Source organism: Trichomycterus rosablanca, chromosome 10 (assembly GCF_030014385.1).
Source record: "Trichomycterus rosablanca isolate fTriRos1 chromosome 10, fTriRos1.hap1, whole genome shotgun sequence".
In the NCBI taxonomy this organism is placed as follows: domain Eukaryota; kingdom Metazoa; phylum Chordata; class Actinopteri; order Siluriformes; family Trichomycteridae; genus Trichomycterus; species Trichomycterus rosablanca.
The window spans coordinates 31,418,138-31,436,720 of record NC_085997.1 but is presented as its reverse complement, the minus strand read 5'-3'; the positions used below and the strand labels follow the sequence as shown (position 1 = coordinate 31,436,720).

At 38.5% G+C, this 18,583-nt stretch overlaps 1 protein-coding gene across 1 annotated transcript in view; it reads left to right on the top strand.

Annotated features, from left to right (window-relative positions):
- Nucleotides 1-3,041: 3,041 nt before the first annotated feature.
- The window catches only part of rhbdf1b (rhomboid 5 homolog 1b (Drosophila)), a 28,124-nt gene continuing 12,582 nt past the window's right edge, over nucleotides 3,042-18,583 (top strand). The window contains exons 1-2 of the mRNA XM_063003809.1: nucleotides 3,042-3,250; nucleotides 17,365-17,515. Coding sequence (XP_062859879.1) covers nucleotides 17,393-17,515 — 123 coding nt within the window. The 5' untranslated portion in view covers nucleotides 3,042-3,250; nucleotides 17,365-17,392. The remainder of the gene's footprint in view (nucleotides 3,251-17,364; nucleotides 17,516-18,583) is intronic.

Here is an 18,583-nt window from a genome sequence, read left to right as displayed (position 1 = left end):
TCCAGATGCACTGTTTAAAGGAAAAAATAACTTCCTGTCTTGTATTTCAAGTATCAGCAGTGACTGACGTCATTAATCACAAGTAATGTGTAAACAAGATTTACTTATTAGGCAGATTTTAGTTATAGTAGCTGTAAAGCAGTATATTCAAAATTTTAAAACATGTTCTTTAGCGGTGTCTATAAAGAGACCCCAGAACGAAACATGACAAATCAGAGTTCTCACCAGTTGTAAGGCAGTATGCTTGAGGTTAAAGCTCAGGTCAGAGATAATGTTTCCCATGTGCTGGGAATCACTGTTATTGGTGTACTGGTGTACTAATTTCCCCCATCAGCTACCAGCACTAAATTTCTTCAGCCACCCTTGCCACAGGCCTCTTGCCTTGCCTCTCGTTTCTCTAAGCAGGTATCATCATATTTAAACATGAACCACCGAGACATTTCTGATTTGTTTTGCCTTGCTGCTGGAACAGTGGTACCAATGTGTGAAATCAAAGCTGTTCTCACCTCACTGCTTTAAAACGATGATTAAGTGGTGAGATGCAACTGCAGCCTTTAGAGGAGACAGGAGCAGTAAAATGGACTTAAAGTTAAGGGTTGTTCTGCACTGGGAAAAGGTCACCAGTGAAACAAGATGCATATAACTACTGTTGTATTCATTATGGATGTGATTTACCTGAGTGATACATATAAAGTTGTCCTAAAAACTAGTTAATAGCAGATGGTTAATCAGTAAAAATAAATTACTTTGAGTGTTTATCAAATTAAAGATAATTACATACATTCATATATTTAAGGACAATAACAAAAATTAATATTGTAGGCGTGAGAGTGAGTAGAGGAAAAATCTAAGAATGGGAAAACCCAACAAATGATATAATTAAGAAGCATCACATGCACATTTCAGCATGTGATTCACTGTATGATGCTGCACACAGAGCATAGAAGAGCTATTGTGTCCCAAATGCCATTCTATATACTAAACAGTGTGCTAAATTACATTTCAACCAGGGTGAAGCGCACACTGTATAGGATATTCTGTGCAGTTTTATTTATTGTACTCAAATATTTCAGGATTTTATTTTGATTATTTAGGCTCTGCTCCCTACATCTTCAACACATTTTATTTTCTTTAGTTTTGTTTTTATTTATTTATTTATTATTATTTTTTTATTACCTGGTCAGGGTCATGGCAGGTCCGGTTTCCACAGAATCACTGCAATGCAGTAACACACCCCAGATGTTTGTGCATAAAAAGACCAAAGCAATGCCAGATTTCTCACAGAGTTACATCCACACAACTTTCTGTGGTTTACAAAGGTTCCAGCGCAACCTAAAACATAACTGTAAAGCACTATGTTGCAAAATTTTTTTGTCAGATTAAGTTTAAGGTAAGTGCACCATAAACAGTCTGCACAAATTGGATTTACATTTACATTTACATTTTTGGCATTTAGCAGACACTCTTATCCAGAGCGACTTTCAGAAGAGCTTCCACAGTAAACATTTCCCTACTCTAGTTTAAGTAGACAACAGTCCAAGGATACAAATCTGCTGAAACCCTGTTAAAACAAAGTTTTAATGGGATGCTATAGAAGGTAAGTGCATGTTATTGCTCAGCCTAAGTGCTTAGTAAAGATGTGGGTCTTTAATCATCTTTTGGAGACAGTATATTGAAATATATATTGAAAGCTTCATTAACAACATATCAAAACGCCAAAAAGAAATTAATAACACTGCTGCTGTGCAAAAAGAGTTTGATTACTGAAACTTATGCTTAGGCGTTAGTTTTAGTGTTGCCATTATAACCTGTTAAACCCTTTTACACACTGACCAAGCGCTGCATTGGTTTTTGTGTATTTGAAGGTGTATACAAATTTCATTTTCAGCAGTGAAGAACATAAAGTTCTCTATACAGGCTAATCACTAGTTACACAAAATTCATCAGTTCAAGTTCAAACACAGTCCTGGACAACTTTTGTATCTCCAAGTGACCTCACTTGCATGTCTTTGGTCTGTGGGAGGAAACCGGAGCTCCCGGAGGAAACCCACGCAGACACGGGGAGAACATGCAAACTCCACACAGAAAGGACCTGGACGCTTCACCTGGGAATCGAACCCAGGACCTTCTTGCTGTGAAGCAACAGTGCTACCCACTGAGCGACCCGGCTACTTAAACTTCTAGTAAGCGTGTGTATCTTCCAGAGTTCTTCGCTTGGCTAGCCGGTGTTTAAATTGTAATTTGCAGTTACGAGACCACTGGAATGCAGCATAACTTTCAATTAGTGCTGAGGGCAAAATCCTTTGTTCTTTCTAACTCTCACACACTGTGGGAGGAAACCGGAGCATCTGAAGGAAAGCCACGCGGACACGGGGAGAATATGCAAACTCCACACAGAAAGTACCCGGACCGCCCCACCTGGGGGATCGAACCCAGAACCTTCTCGCTGTGAGGCAATAGTGCTACCCACTTAGCCACCGTGCCACCCGCACTTATTGTATCTCCCCAATTGTTTAATTGTACTTCTTTATTCATTACACATCAGCCCAGATGCCAATCTTTATTCTGGATCTGCTGCACCTAAAATAAAACGCTATCTGATGAAGACTGAATTAAATTGTTAGGGTAAAGACTTTACCTAATTTTATGATTAATGGTACAGCTGGTCTCTCTCCATGTTCAAAGTTATTTGTGAGGGCAAACTGACAGATGACTTAAGATGGTAATTATTTAAGCTTTAATTTACCCACTGAACGGGTCACCTTGGCCATCATCGCAACCATTGCCCCCCCTGAGAGATTTGGCAGGAGCCGCCACTGGGTCTGACTAGAAAAAAAAAGCTAAACCAGGTTAATTGATCAGATTTGTTGTGGTTTGTACACACCTTGTTTACTCTCAGCACTGGAAGGTGTTCAGTTTGTGGACGGTGGTTGGCTCGGGAATGACGTGTGTACGTTTGATCAGGCCACGCCCACTCCAGCCTGCGAAACGGCCGTTATTCAGAGTCAGACTCAGAATCGTTCACTTTGGGTGTCAGTCTTCACAGCTCTGTGGAAATGTGGACAAGCGGCTTTTACACGACAAATTGTGATTGTTTTAACACTTTTATTTCGTGTACAAATTTATAGTCATGTCTCATTAGCTTTTAATCCATATTAGTGTTTATTTGGGAGTCACATTCGCGCGTAAACAACCGTGTCTTTCCACACAGAGCTGCGCGAGCGGACGTGAGAGCTGAGAAGAAGTTGAGGTAAGTAAGGTCTCACCGGTCTGCATCACCTCATTACACACAAACTGTATTTTAACTAAAACGCTATCTTTAAACATTCAGTTTATGCATAGCACTATATCAATCTATAATAATATAGTTTAGTCGGCTTTTTTGTTAGGCTGCACGACATGTAGAATAAGAAATACCGGCTGCTGTTGCTGAGAGTTCAGTGTTTCTGTACCAGATTGCTGTTTCATCTGTAATCTTCATGTAATCTGCTGCATGGATTAATGCAAATAACATCATTCTAGTAGAGTTCAAGATACACTGGTCAGGGTTCCACTGTTATTACTAATGCAAAAGAAATGAGAATATTTGGAAAACACAATTGAACAATGTATTAAAGCAAGCAGATTTTGATGATGAAGGGTGTTGAGTTTCAAAGATTTTGAGTTTAGGGGACGTCGAGTTACAAGGCACCTCTGTATTTTTCTATTTTCTATAGTTTCTGTATTGCACAAAAACACTGCACCTTTTAACCCATAATGTGAATTGCGCATGCTAATGTTTATAGGTATGAATGTGTGAATGTGTGTGTTGAGAGAAAGTGAGTTGTGTGTGATAAGACCTGCGAGCATCTGTGTAACCAAAAACAAACTTCTTGTATGTGTAAGCGTACTTGGCCAATAAAGCCCGATTCTGACATTATGGATATGTGCCCATGACCATCTCAATACACCACAATTCATACTTGCTCTCTTGTATTTGCAAGGCTAATATTATATTGTACTAGATCATATCATGGGCAAATCTGATCAGATGTATCACAGGACTCCAGACAACAGCATCTAAAATACACCAAACTTACTCTCACTAGTGAGTAAGCTTTATTCCACACTCCAATATGCTAATGAACAATTGAACACTCCAGAACAGTTAATCCTTGTGACACTTCTACAAATTACCTATTTATTGTATACAATGACACACAGCATTACAGCAATACACTGGTGTTTCACGTTCAGTTTTCATTCCTTATTTATATACAGTGGTACCTTGAAACTCAACGTCAATTGGTTCTGGGAGTGGCGTTGAGTTTAAAAGGCGTTGAGTTTTAAGGTTTTTTTTTTTCTCGTAAGGATGTATAGAAAATGCGTTCCATGATCCTGTAGAACTGCATATATTTTAGGCTAATGTAAAATAATGGGGTTGTTTTTAACACTTATACACTGAAAACAACAGCAATATAATATAAAAAAACACTGAAATACAATTGAAAAACAGTTAATAATTAATATAAAAATACAATAAAACCTACTCTTTACCTTTACTTCTTAATTGTTTTCTTATACTTAATTAGTGGAGAGCACATATGAGCAGTAATAATTAAGAGAGGTTTAGTGTTTCTATGTCGTTCTTTTAATACATGAAGTCACATTAGGCTTTGTTTTTTAACAATAAGCATTTTAGACTTTCAGAAAAGCTGATTCTCACAATTTCTCAGCACCCCGAGCTGTAACACTAGTTTAAAAGTGAAACAGGAGGAAAATCCAAATAAACACAGATACATGTGCACACTTTCAGGGTGAATTTGACGGTTATTCCACACAAATGCAGATTATAAAACGGATAGTTCCGGTCCTAAAATCTGATTGGCTGAGCCGCGTTCGAAGCCGTTGTAAAATCCCCGATAAACTCACACCTATGACCACCTCACATCATTCCATATTAATACGCCACTGAATAGAGAAAGTTAATGTTATTTTCGCCCTCACGTTGCCTAGCAACACTGTTAATCGGATTACCTTGCGTCGCGGAAGAATGCTTTATTGTAAGTTTATACACAATAAATACATTTATGATTAAACATTGTTGTATTTATTATATTTTATGTTGACCGCCGTTTTATAAAAGCAATAAGCCACTCGAGACCGTGCGTTACTGCTATGATTTTAGCACGGGGAAAGAAGTTTTAGGCACGACGCGAAGCGGAGTGAAGCAAAAACTTCATCCCCGTGCTAAAATCACAGTAATGCACGGCCTCTCGTGGCTTATTGCTTTATTCTTCCCGTATTCGCACTTTGATGACGTTTTACTGCACCGATCAAGCCGAGCGCTGAACAAAGCAGCAGTCGCACACACGTTGAGTTTAAGGGAAACGTTGAGTTAAGGGTACAAATTTCTTGACGAAGGGTGTTGAGTTTAAAAGATTTTGAGTTTAGGTGACGTTGAGTTACAAGGCACCTCTGTGTTTTTCTGTTTTCTATAGTTTTTGTATTGCACAAAAACACTGCACCTTTTAAACCCATAATGTAATTTGCACCTGCTAATATTTATAGGTATGAATGTGTGAATGTGTGTGTTGAGAGAGAGTGAGTTGTGTGTGATAAGACTGTCCTTATTGTATTTTGTGCACTGCGAGCATCCGTGTAACCAAAAACAAATTCCTTGTATGTGTTTAAGCATACTTGGCCAATAAAGTTGGATTCTGATTCTGACATTATGGATATGTGCCCATGACCACCTCAATCCACCACAATCTATACTGCTCACAAACGACAGCATTGCTCTCTTGTATTTGCAAGGTTAATATTATATTGTATTTGATCATATCATGGGCAAATCTGCTGCTGAAGTTACACTTGTATCCACTAGTCAACATCTTTTTTTATTGGACAAACTTGTTTGTTTTCATTGAAAAACATTTGAATGTGGAATTGATGTAGCGATTCAACTGACACGTTGCTGGAAAGCTCATTTAAATATTATTATCATTTACTTGCATACTCTTAATTCTGAGAGTCAGTTTGTTTGGTATATGACGTGTCCACTCTGACCAAATTGACATTGACTTAATGATAAAATATGTATTCACATATCTAACTCATGTGTGTACTATGCTGCATTGATACCAAGGTATTTTATATAATTACAATGCAAGCGAAAGATGAAATTGTTTACAAATAGAAGATTATTTGCTTTGAAACAGTATGCAATGTTCTTGTATATGTTCTTCAAATATGCTGTATAAAAATGTGATTAGTCACAGCTGCCAGGTCTTTGAATTTGAAGAGTTTTACTTTTCAATGAAGAATAGAACTGGGTCCATAATGAATAACAAGCATCATCTAATAAACACTGTAGCAAGCATAGATTTATTAGGATTTTGCAGGGACATGATTTTGTGTGTCAGATGAGGTTTTGATGGCGTTCCACTATATTTGGATATAACAGAGCACTGAGCTACATTTTAGTCCACATCTACATTACATCTAAACAATTCTGTGACAAGCTACACCATAGTGTATCTATAATTGATGGCATAAGCCGGATAGCCTAAATAGGTTTCCAGAGAATGTATTAATGTAAAGACAGAAACAAGTGGAAAATCCTCGTCTTGTGGGAGTGTGTGGAAAGTTTGTGTGTATAAATACATGGAAAAAATGTCAAATGTTGCCTACCTGAAAATAACACTTTGTGAGCAGATGTGTAAATGGCAGAGCAGAATAAAGCTTGGGAGAAGATTAGAGTCTCCCATACTGCTGTAGCTTACATATTATAATTAATGAGCCTTTCGGTTTGCCCTGCAATAAATGGCTTGATTTGACTCTGATTTCATGTATCTGTGATGGAACAATTCGCTTCATTTCAAAACACTGCCTTCTGTTCAAACTATTTTACTGTCGATGTACTTGTGTTTTTAAATGTCATTCTTAAAAGTGTCACGGTGGGTAGCACTGTCGCCTCACAGCAAGAAGGTCCTGGGTTTGGTCCCCAGGTGGGATGGTCCAGGTCCTTTCTGTATGGAGTTTGCATGTTCTCCCCTTGTCTGCGTAGGTTTCCCCCAGATGGTCTTCAATGGTCAGGACCCCCACAGGACCACCACAGATCAGGTATTATTTAGGTGGTGGATCATTCTCAGCATTGCAGTGTCACTGACATGGTGTTGGTGTGTTAGTGTGTGTTGTGCTGGTACAAGTGAATCAGACACAGCAGCGCTGCTGGAGTTTTTAAATACCGTGTCCACTCACTGTCCACTCTATTTGACACTCCTACCTAGTTGGTCCACCTTGTAGATGTAAAGTCAGAGATGATCGCTCATCTATTGCTGCTGTTTGAGTTGGTCATCTTCTAGACCTTCATCAGTGGTCACAGGACACTGCCCACGGGGCACTGTTGGCTGGATATATTTTTGGTTGGTGGACTATTTTCAGTCCAGCAGTGACAGTGAGGTGTTTAAAAACTTCAGCATCACTGCTGTGTCTTATCCACTCATACCAGCACAACACACACTAACACACCACCACCATGTCAGTGTCACTGTAGTGCTGAGAATGATCCACCACCCAAATAATACCTGCTCTGTGGTGGTCCTGTGGGGGCCCTGACCATTGAAGAACAGCGTAAAAAGGGGCTAACAAAGCATGCAGAGAAACAGATGGACTACAGTCAGTAATTGTATAACTACAAAGTACTTCTATATGGTAAGTGGAGCTGATAAAATGAACAGTGAGTGTAGAAACAAGGAGGTGGTTTTAGTGTTATGGTTATCTGTGTATTTTGGCATTAATAATAGTAAAACAGTCAAATTGACAAGCTGGTCAACGCTTAAGGCATTCCTTAAATTAAAACCCTAATGATGACACAGTAAAAAATCAGTGCAATTGCATTAAAGTTTTATAGCAGCAGTCAGGATGTACAGACTAGTTCAGACACATCTCTCTCCTGCAAACTATTCAGATCAAAAGGCGTAGTAAAGTAATTACTTTTGGACAAAGAAAGATGGAGACACATTTGTGATTGCTCTCTTATTAATGTGGGTGTAATTTGGACTTTCTTCACTTGCCAAGCTCAGTAATAAAAATAAGTTTTGAATGTATCTTTGCAACAGTGTCAAAGACTTTGTATTTAGCACTATTTGGAAGGTTTACTTAAAGAAACAGGGTGCACAGTTTCTGCATGTGTAGTGACTATGTTTGTAGTGACTGTCTAAAAAGAAGTTCAATATAAATGTAGTGGGGAAAATAAGTGGCACCAAAGCAAGCACAAGTACACTGGAAATAAAAACACATTTGATGAAATCAAAATGCAGAAAGGGTCCAACTCTGCAGCAGCTCTTCTTTTTTCTCACACTTTTTTTTAAATAATAACATTACACACAATGCATACAATTACATACACAATATTTGGCTTCTCAATTCAAACCTTTCTGAAAGGGTTTTGCATTGCCTGTGGTGGGTGACATTGTGATATGTTCGCTCTTTCTGTTATGGAGAGAAAAGGAGATCAAGCCCTGACACGCTTTTAACAGTGCTGTAAATCATCTAGGATATTATACAGGAAGGTTTCTGGAGCCTTGGGCTGCTGGTAGGTATTCACCATGGCTGTCTGTGAGCTCCAATTGCTGTTCCGGAAATATTTCGACCTAGTTGTCTTTTTCAGGTAAATTCATTTACACTGTTGAGACATGCTATGACTTTCTCCAAAAGCAAAAAATAATGTCAAAATCATGTAAATACAAAGAATTGTCAATACTTTATCTTGATAATGGTATTGCTATTTAATAATTTGAACAGTGTTAGCATCAATATGCCATTATGATTTTGTATGAGTTAGAAGTTACATCCAAATGCTGAAAATGCAAACTTCACCTTTTCTTCAGATATTCTTTTTTCCACATAAAAAAACTTTAAACCTTAAGTTTCAAAAACCTTAATTGGCATCTTCCAGTGAATTTTTTTAGCAGACATTCTCCCTTTTCCATCAGAGCTGCATCTGTGCTGCATCTGTGCTCAATTTATTTTTATTTTTATACTGTGCATGCCAACAGAGAAAGCACTCATGAGCTTTCCAGCCTGAAGATGTCTCAAAATGAGCTTCATTATGGAAGCAGATACTTTTTAGCCAATAGTATAAAACATCCCACGGTTTTTAAATAGCTCCCTAAAGGCATGGGCTTAGCCCATCTGCAGCCCTAGAGATGACAAATTTGCATGCTGTCCTCTCATGTGAACCTCCTTCCTTTGCTAAATTATCTTTGACAGATTCTACTGCAAATCAATTGTGGCTATCCAAACACAGGCTAGCCTACTGGTAGCCAAAGCTGCATATTGCGGGAAACAGGGATTTTAGTATAAATAATGAATAAAGTAATGTAATTAAATGTGACTTTCTGGTTTGAATTAGCTGACAAATCAGTCCACACATTTACTTAGTTGTACTTGGAAGAGTCATTGGGTAGAGAATGAACTACTACTGTTAGACATGTAATTTTATTTGTATTAAATATTAAATCGTACCAACTGTAGTAAAAATGTACAAAATAATAAAAGCTAATTTGTAAGACTGATTATTGCATAGCATGAGGTCATAGTTGTAGTTTTGGCTTCAAGTTTGTAATATAAGTGTCTTAAAATAGTATTTAGCTCCCCAAACTTAGGGTGCACATTTTTTTTAATATATTATATTTTATGTGTTTTTTCTCCCAATTGTCAATTTGTCTTTTGCTGCTGGGGATCCCCGATTTTTTGCATTTGAGGAGAGTACATTGCTGCTCACGCCTCCTCCAACTCACTCGCAGCCCTTAACGAAAAACTTTTCCACCCATGCACTCTGCACAGGTGCCTCTATCTGCCAACCAGGGTCCTTACACAGCGTTTGAAGACCCCACCCACATAATCCGGTCATCCCTCCCTGCAGGCACTTCCAATTATGCCCACTAGATGGCGCCCAGCTGATCGGTGGCAACGCCAAGTTTTGAACTGAAGAGTTCAGAATCTCGATGCTGGTGTGCTAGCGGAATATCCCTCCGTAGTAAGTTTCCAGTTGATTTTTTTAACAGCCTTAAATAAAAAAGTTAAAGCTACATTTAACAAAAAGAAAAAAGTGGTGATGTTAAAACATATTTAGCATAGTTAAAACATATTATTAGTAACTTAAAGACTTCTTTGATTTCTTGCAACACATACGTTAAATACATTTCTAGAACAATTTGTACAGCGTCACATGACAGACACCAGATGTAACCCTGCACCTGTGTTGTTGGACCCTAGTGCAGGAGAACTAAACAAGAATGAACAATATTGTGGATTACCATTTTTAATACCCCCTTAAAATAAAGGATATAAATGTCCTTAAGTGACCATGTCACCTTGTTAGACATCTGTGGCAAAACTTTTAACTGCTGTACAGTGTTGCAGTACACATCACCTTCAACCAACTGGCAGAACTTAACAGAAAAAGATTAATGAGCCAATATGCTTCATTAGTTTGTGTGAAATTAAGACCTATATTAAAAGAGTACTGGCTATTGTTTCTACAAAACAATGGCTCATGCATGACACAATAGGGTGATACTTAGGAATTGTTGGTATTTTATTATTTTCATGTGGCGGCTCAGCCTAGCCGGCAGGCAGAGCTGAGTTTCGATACGATGTATTCGAGATCCCAGCTCTGGTTTCAGCGTGTGTTTTTACTGCTGCGCCACCTGAGCGGCCGGTATTGTAGCTTTGACAGTCACTGATGAAAAAGGGTTGGCATTGATAGCACTTTCAATTTTAAAATAGTTGCACACTGCTTTGCTTTAATAGCTGGAAAAATGTGGATGAAAATTTAAAAAAAAAAAGTTACTTTATGACTCTGTTACAGTGGATAATTCCTGTTGTTTACTCAGTTCTATAACAGCTTAGGCTCGGTTTCATCCTGACATTTGGTCGGATACACTCGATTTGTGTGGCCGCTGTCAGCATCTCATGTGGCTGTTAGTATTGGCGTAATATGCTTTTTGAATTATAGTGCGGTGCTTTGTATTGGTGTGGAGAACTTTTTGAAATGGGTTTTTAATACAGGCACCAAAAACTTTCTGTTTGCAAAATATACTTTTATTTTTTAATTTTCACTCCAAGGAATTATGGTCTTTTTATGGTTCATTTGCAATGTTGCATTGACGTTATGACTTATTGACAAGTGTTACTTTGTTAGGAGTGTCTTTCCCACATTTGTTTTACTTCACATTGAATTGTTGTACATATATGATTAAGCAGTAAACCTGTAAACCTGGGGTTCTCTTGGATTGATTAAACTGATGAATTTACTGAAATAGGCGCTTGACATTTTTTAACTTAAGCATTGGTGGGCCACTAGCTTCCAAAAATTAAATACAGATCACGCGCACAGTGAGGGTACTATAACATAGTGCTACAGGCAGTCTTTGTCCTGGAAATATTTTTAGTAGAGATCACATGTTGTTTAGGCATGCGATTCAGATGCTCCTCAGACGCAGCTTTCGCCAACTGAGAAGTGGCTGCTTCACACAATCAAGCACTTGTGAGCAATCTATGTGATGGATCTGGGTGTTAGCCATTTTCCCTAAACTGTTGTGTTTCACAAGCTTTGCCATTTTCTTCTAATTAATGCTAGATAGTGTAGTTAATGCTTATGCAGCACATCTTCCCGTCTGTTTTTAAAAAGTCAAATTGTTTATTTTGTCCACTCACTGCTTACATATCATAGTTAGTCATACAGAATGGACTGTTGTAAAGGACTATATGCCTTTGCTGTGGCACTGCAGTACTTGTTTGACAAAGACACTTTAATTCACTTGGACTGATGTATTGCTGAAACTGCCAGCAGACCATCTTAGCGCAAAAGCTTGGAAAGAGTAACTTGACCAGCAGACCAGAGGGAAAAAAAATGGAATGGTGCAGAACATGTCGCGGTTATCTGAAGTAAAATAACCTTACTACTTTTGTGCAGATGTTTGCTGTATGCATGACTGTAAACTTCCTTGTGTCACACAGGACTAGGCAATTCAATAATATATAATATGAGTAGGTATATGTTATTAGAGCTGTGTTGTGATCATTTAGTCACATTTTGTCTATGCTTATGTCATTTCCAATGCTGCTTTTTAGCATTAGTGAGCAGCAGCATTAAGTTGTTTTTTTATATGAATATTAGTTATAATTAAGCAATAGAACACGAGTGTGTTATCGTGAATAACGTCACGGCTGTGATTCGGCCGTAGATCATCACAGCCGTGATGTTATTCGCGATAACACACGACCTCGAGTGTTCTATTGCTTTTATACAACAGTTTTTACAAAATAAAGAAAGAAAATAAATCAAAGAAGCCCTGAATTTCATAATAAATATGCTTTAATATTGACAATACCTTCCGCCAAAAAGTAGTTCCACAACGAATATAAAGTTTAACACTACAAAGCAGACATCCCAAGTTGCAAAAACTCATTTCAGGGAGGTAAGAACAACAAGAAGAAGAAGGCAAGAACCTCCAAAGGGAAAAAAAAGAAATAAAAAACCTCTCGCACACACCAAAGGATATGGGTGATAACAGAACTTTTAGGAGCTGCTAACTGGGCTATTAAACTAACTGTTCGCGTTACAAACACATTAATGTTCCCTACATAGTGCACTAGATAGTGAATTAGATAATTGATTTATGTTCCCTACACAGTGCGCTAGATTGTATATGAGATAACGGATTTAAAACGTGATCGGGAATAAAGGCTGTGTCGCCTGCGTGCGCGTTTGTGTGCATGAAGCTTGTCGTTACTGGCAACGCGTCAGCGGAGTAATATAGTTGTGGTGTGAAAAGGCCGTGCTGTTATCATGAATATCAGCACGGTTAGAACGCTTCTCAACCAATCAGATTGTAAGGTCTGAACTAACTGTTGTATAAGACCTAGTTTAAGCTGTATGGAATGTTTTAATCTAGTATGTATTTTACACAGCGGCATAGTGGCAAAGCTAGAAGGACCTGGGTTCAATTGCCCAATCAGAGACAGCCAGGGTCCTTTCTGTGTGTAGTTTGCATGTTCTCCCTGTTTGCATGTGTTTTCCTTGGGTGCTCCGGCTTCCTCCCACAAGTCCAAAGATATGCAGTCAGACTAAATGTCTTGTGTGTCAGTATGTGTGTTTGGCCTGTAATGGAGTGGCGACCTGTCCAGGGTGTTCCCTATGGGGTGTTTTCCACACCAGCCGATAGTCACTCTTAGTGGGCTAGCGTATTTTACTGCTGCACCACCTGAGAGCCGTAACGGCTTCACTTTAAAGACTTACAAATGATTTTCATTCCTGCATAACTGTGGTTTAATGCCACATGCACGAAGTCTCCACAGAGGAACAATATATCTTTTAACAGATGGATTCAAGTTGACTCAGTTTAGCCAATGAATCTGTGTTTGTTTATAAACAGATGCAGAGTGTGTGGGCTTATTTGCTAGTAATAAGTGCCAGACCAAATGCACCATGGGATATTCATGGCTTATTGCCTGTAAGGCTTGAAAACTGGGACTGTCTAAAAGGACAGAATTGATGTAAATGTCAATATCTTTTTTTAAATGAACCACATACACAAACCGTTTGCAGGGATGCTGAAAGAACAATAGTACTTTTGGTGTCATCGTGGTTTAGACTGAATCTGTGGTGGATGATGGGTGATCAGGGCAGAGAGTCTGAATAGTACTCTGGAGGAGCACAGTAGAAGCACATCCTGTTAACAGGAACAAAGTGGTCACAAACTGAGGTCTTAAATCACAGCCTCAGCATCTAGCCACTACACCCCTCAAATTCCAGTTAACAAGCACAAATTCAACATCTGGCCTTAGTTAAAACACTGGCCGTGTCAACATATCAACACCACACAGGCCTCTTCCATCGGAAATGAGGGTCATTTAATGTGACACAAGGTAAACTGTCATTATCAGTGTGGGATTAAAAGAGTGTGTATTAGCAAATGCATATTCAGATGCTTTAAAGGACAGTAGGATCCAGTATGTGATTAACCTTTGACGTTGTACTGATTTTCCACGTTATCCTTAGACAGCACCTTGTACAAAACCCAATATTTAAGAGCAGGGCTAAAAGTCAATTGTACACAACTACAGTGTGTTAAATTTGAGAGTAAGTATTGCTTTTATGCTAAATGTAACTTTTTAGTGTTGTATAAACATCCTGGTTAGTACACAGCTTTATGTCTGAGAGCTGAGTAGGGAAATATTAAAATTTCAGCAACATACATAATACATTTTTATTAGATGAAATGGTGTTTCGAGCAATAAATATTAAGTCATTTGGTTCTTTACTACAAACCAGACTCAAACCAGCAGTTTTTTATTCTTTGGTGAAGGTAAGAATGAATGGAGCTGGTTTGATGGTAGATTGGATGACCTGGGTTCAATCATCGACTCAACAGTTACAGTCTGTGAAGAGTGTTTTATGATGGGGTTGCTCTGGGTACTTTTTTTCCACCTACCAGAATGTTCATGTAGGGTCTGTTTAAAAACCTAGTGAGCTACCTTTCTGTCTACTGCCTACATAGGAAGCTGCCTAAGTAAAAAAGATTCTAATAAGTCATCGACTTATAAGTCACATTATTCGGACGTGCTACTTAGACAGTGATTACATCAAACCATTCAAACCAAAGGGATGAGGTGGCAAAACCCGCTAGAATGTCAACTAACATCTTCCTCCATCTACCGAGATTGTTAAATTGTCACTTACGCGCCTGAATTTGCAAATAAATGACACTTGTACACGTTTATACGAATTAAAAATCAATGATAATTTATTTACATTTGAAAATAACTCTGTCCGTTGCTCCGCATTCGTTCTCCATATTTGTCATTTTTTTGTGAGAAAAGTTTTGCCGCACTAAATGCTGGGATTGCCTTTATCGCTAAGGAAGCATCGGATTAGGCGCCCAGGTGGCGCAGCGGTCGGCAGTGCCTGCAGCAGATAGTAATTGGCCACTGCATCTGCGGGTGGGGACAGGACTATGTGTGGGTGGGTGGGTCTTTATACGCTGTGTAAGGATCCTGATTGGCGGAAGAGACGCCTGTGCAGCGACGTGCTCTCCTGGATGCAATCTGGTATTCCTCAGCAGCGGAAGACAAAATTGAATGCACTAAATCGGGAGAAAATGGGGAGAAAATGCTTTAAAAAAAAGGAAGCATCGGATGCTCCCCCGTTATTTAGTCAAAATACCGGTCAAATTTAAGGTACCTTACTAGGCAGCATTGTAAGGCATCTAAGAATTCGAACAGACTTCTTCTTGGGATCGCATGTAAGATGACGTAAAATGCGTTTATGTAGAGAGCTCACTAGGTTTTTGAACACACCCATAGTAAATTGCCCACTTTAAATTGCCAGTAGGTAAGAATGTAGACCCTTTCAAGGGTGTATTCCTGCCTTGTGTCCAGTGTTTCTGGGAGGCCCCTGACACATCATCAGATGGTTAGTAAATATGTAGTAAAATATAAGAATGCTATAGTGTAGGTTACTGTTTAATTAAGTCATCATTTCTAGTGTTGTTATCATTCACTGAAGAAAAAAAGTGATGAAATTTGTGTTTTCTGTTTAGAGTTTGGCTTTAGGTTCTGATATTTTGTAACAGTTATTTTGTAGTATTATGTTTGCTAATCTTACAGCTGAAGTAAAGTGTGTGGTGCATGCTGGGCAGAAAACAAGCTATCACTGATATTTTTGGATGAAAGCACATATGGACATGGACACTTTGGACAGTGCTGATTAATCATGTGCATTACTGTAAAACGTTGGTGCCATGTGCAAAGGCGAAGCAGAGCAATGAAAAATTACTAGACATGACAAATACGTATCTGTCTGCCAATTATTTTAGGCAAAAGTAAAGGTCATATCATAAACTTTTCCCGAACCTCCAATTTCACTGTGTATTTTTCTGGGAAACTGTGGTTTGGTTAGGGTGTGGTAAAATTGTTGTGGAGGGACATTTTTCAAGATTTGTGTTTCTACTTTCTGAAAGAAAAAAAAAAAACACCACTTTGGTTTCTTCCTGCCTTAAAATGTCTTTGGAACATGCCCTTACATCAGACAAGAGCTCTGCCCTACAAAGGCAAAGCTACAATTTTGGCCATTACCGAGTTAGGATCAGTGCTCACACACACACACACACACACACACACAGTGTACCTGCTATTATAGGTACTGAATAAATAAATAATAAGCACATGGTGACATGAATGCCCGACCAGGGCAAACATGGCATTGCATTTTGCTGTCTTGCTAATGAAGAGCCTGATGAGACGTAATGCATTTAATTGGTCCAAAATGTTACTGGATACATGCATTACAGTTATGTGTGCCATTCCACCTCTACTGAAACCTGGGTTCAAGTTTCGGTTGTCACTGTTGTGTGCCTCAACAGACAGTTGGCCATCCCTGAGGAAGGTAAGTGCACATAGAGATGCCCTTGCTAAAGTGACTTCTATGGACTGGTTGAGGCACCAGCACAATAATTCTCTGTATGTGGTAAAGGCTTTCTGTAAGAATCTGCCACTGACCTGTTCTGTTCTAAAAACAAAGGTGTCAAGTCAAGTCAGCTTTATTTGTATAGCACTTTTTACAATAGACATTGCCTCAAAGCAACTTTACAAAATCCAGGACCAGCTGTCCAGGTGTCATGTATGTCAGAGGAAGTATGTGCTAGTCCATTTATATTTAACTTTTTAGGTTGATCAGAGCGTCTAGGAACTTTAAAGCCATCTCATTTATTTCATCAGTCTTTTTTTGTAAGTGACTTTTTAGCTACAGTATTATTCTACTTTAGTTAAGCTTCTTGTACTTTGGTTCCTTTTCAATCTTGTAGGTGCAGGGCTACACCTTGCGCTTCAGTAGCCAAGTGCAAGCCGCTCCTTTACGGATTAGGCATTAAAACATAAGGGCTTGTGACCATCCTGCATGTAGGCAAATCTGCAAAAAGCAAAACATTTTAAGCTTTTAAGTTGTTTTGTGCTGAACACTATTTCTAAATTTCTATTTCTTGTGTTTTGTGAGTTGCATTCATCCACATTTGTATATGTGTGGTCACAACAGAGGTGGTGTCTTTGATAAATGCTTTTTATTGCTCATTGTTGAAGTGAAAATGACAGGCATTAACAAACTCTTAATAGATTGAGAAATATGCATATAAAATAAATATGATGGTGTTGATGATATGCAAGCAGTTACTATATCTGTTCATAATAATGACAGGACCCTGTCATGGCACCAGATGGAACTGGGGATTAAAGTCTTACATAAATCATCACAGCATTTTGTGTTTTTCACTCATATTCACATGTACGATGAGTGTTTGAGTGTTTCTCTCTGTCCAGCTGGCAGATCCGGGTAGAGGGGCTGAGCATGGCTGAATCTGACGAGGAGTGCAGCAGCAATGACAGCCAGCAGAGAAAGAAGCCGCCTTGGCTTCATTTGGATATTCCCACCACACAAGGCCCGATTGAGGATCACAACATCTTTCTACAGGTATTATACATATTCTGTTTACAAATTTACAAGTTTTACATTTTGACTGTAAATGTACAGGTTACAAAGAAATAAACACTTTGTACTAATATATGGACTAACAGACAGTTGATGAACTGCCTGCTCCAAATTCATTTCATGTGGGAGATAGTGAGAAAATGTGTGTGATGCTGCAGTAGACTGGCTTCCAGTCCATGGGTTATTCCTCATCTTGTGCCCAGTCTTGTTTAAACAAGAGCTGTGCCCACCCTGAAGAGTGTAAAATTGTTACCAAAGTTGAATGAATGACTGATACAAATATGTCCTGCACAAATTGAGTGGTTCAGCCAAGTTGTGCACAATCCAATTGAATCCTAATATCAGATTACTAATACTACTAATCTCTAATCTAGTGTAATATTGACATCCTGACAGTAAACAATACAACTTTCCTATATTAACCAGCTCAAAAATTTGTGGCACCCGGCTCAAAAGGGCTCAGTAACGTACCTGAGGATTTAAGTGAAATCTGGCTTCTGCTGCCACCATCAGGTCGTGATTGGAGATTTTAACAGATTTTGACTCAAATTCACAGAATCAAGCATTACCGTGGCTTGGCCTGTTGTGTTTTGCTTAAAAAATAAGTTTTCAAGTTTTTTTTCTTCAGATTAATGTATTTCACACTGATCATGTAAATATAATAAATTTATTTTACATGGTTCAGTTTATCTCCTGTTTTCAGTTTGAGATTAAGCAAATTAAGAACATGATTTTCATAACCTTTTTAACCATCTTCACCAAGCGTGCCAATAATTCTGGAGCTGACAGTATATGATAGTCACCCAGCTCTCAAATAAAGACACTGATAAGACTAAAACAAGGCATTTTTGTAAATGGAGCTGTGGCTATTTAATGAGTGAATTCACATCATGCTATTGTAGTCACCCACATTGTTTTTTCTTTGGTCATGGCTTCACAGATGTAACCCATATGCATTATGGGTTCTTCCAAGAAGTGTAATTCCAAGTGCCTCAGCCATGACCAGCACTTTATGTACCATTAAAAACAGCTGGTTTATCAACAAGTCTT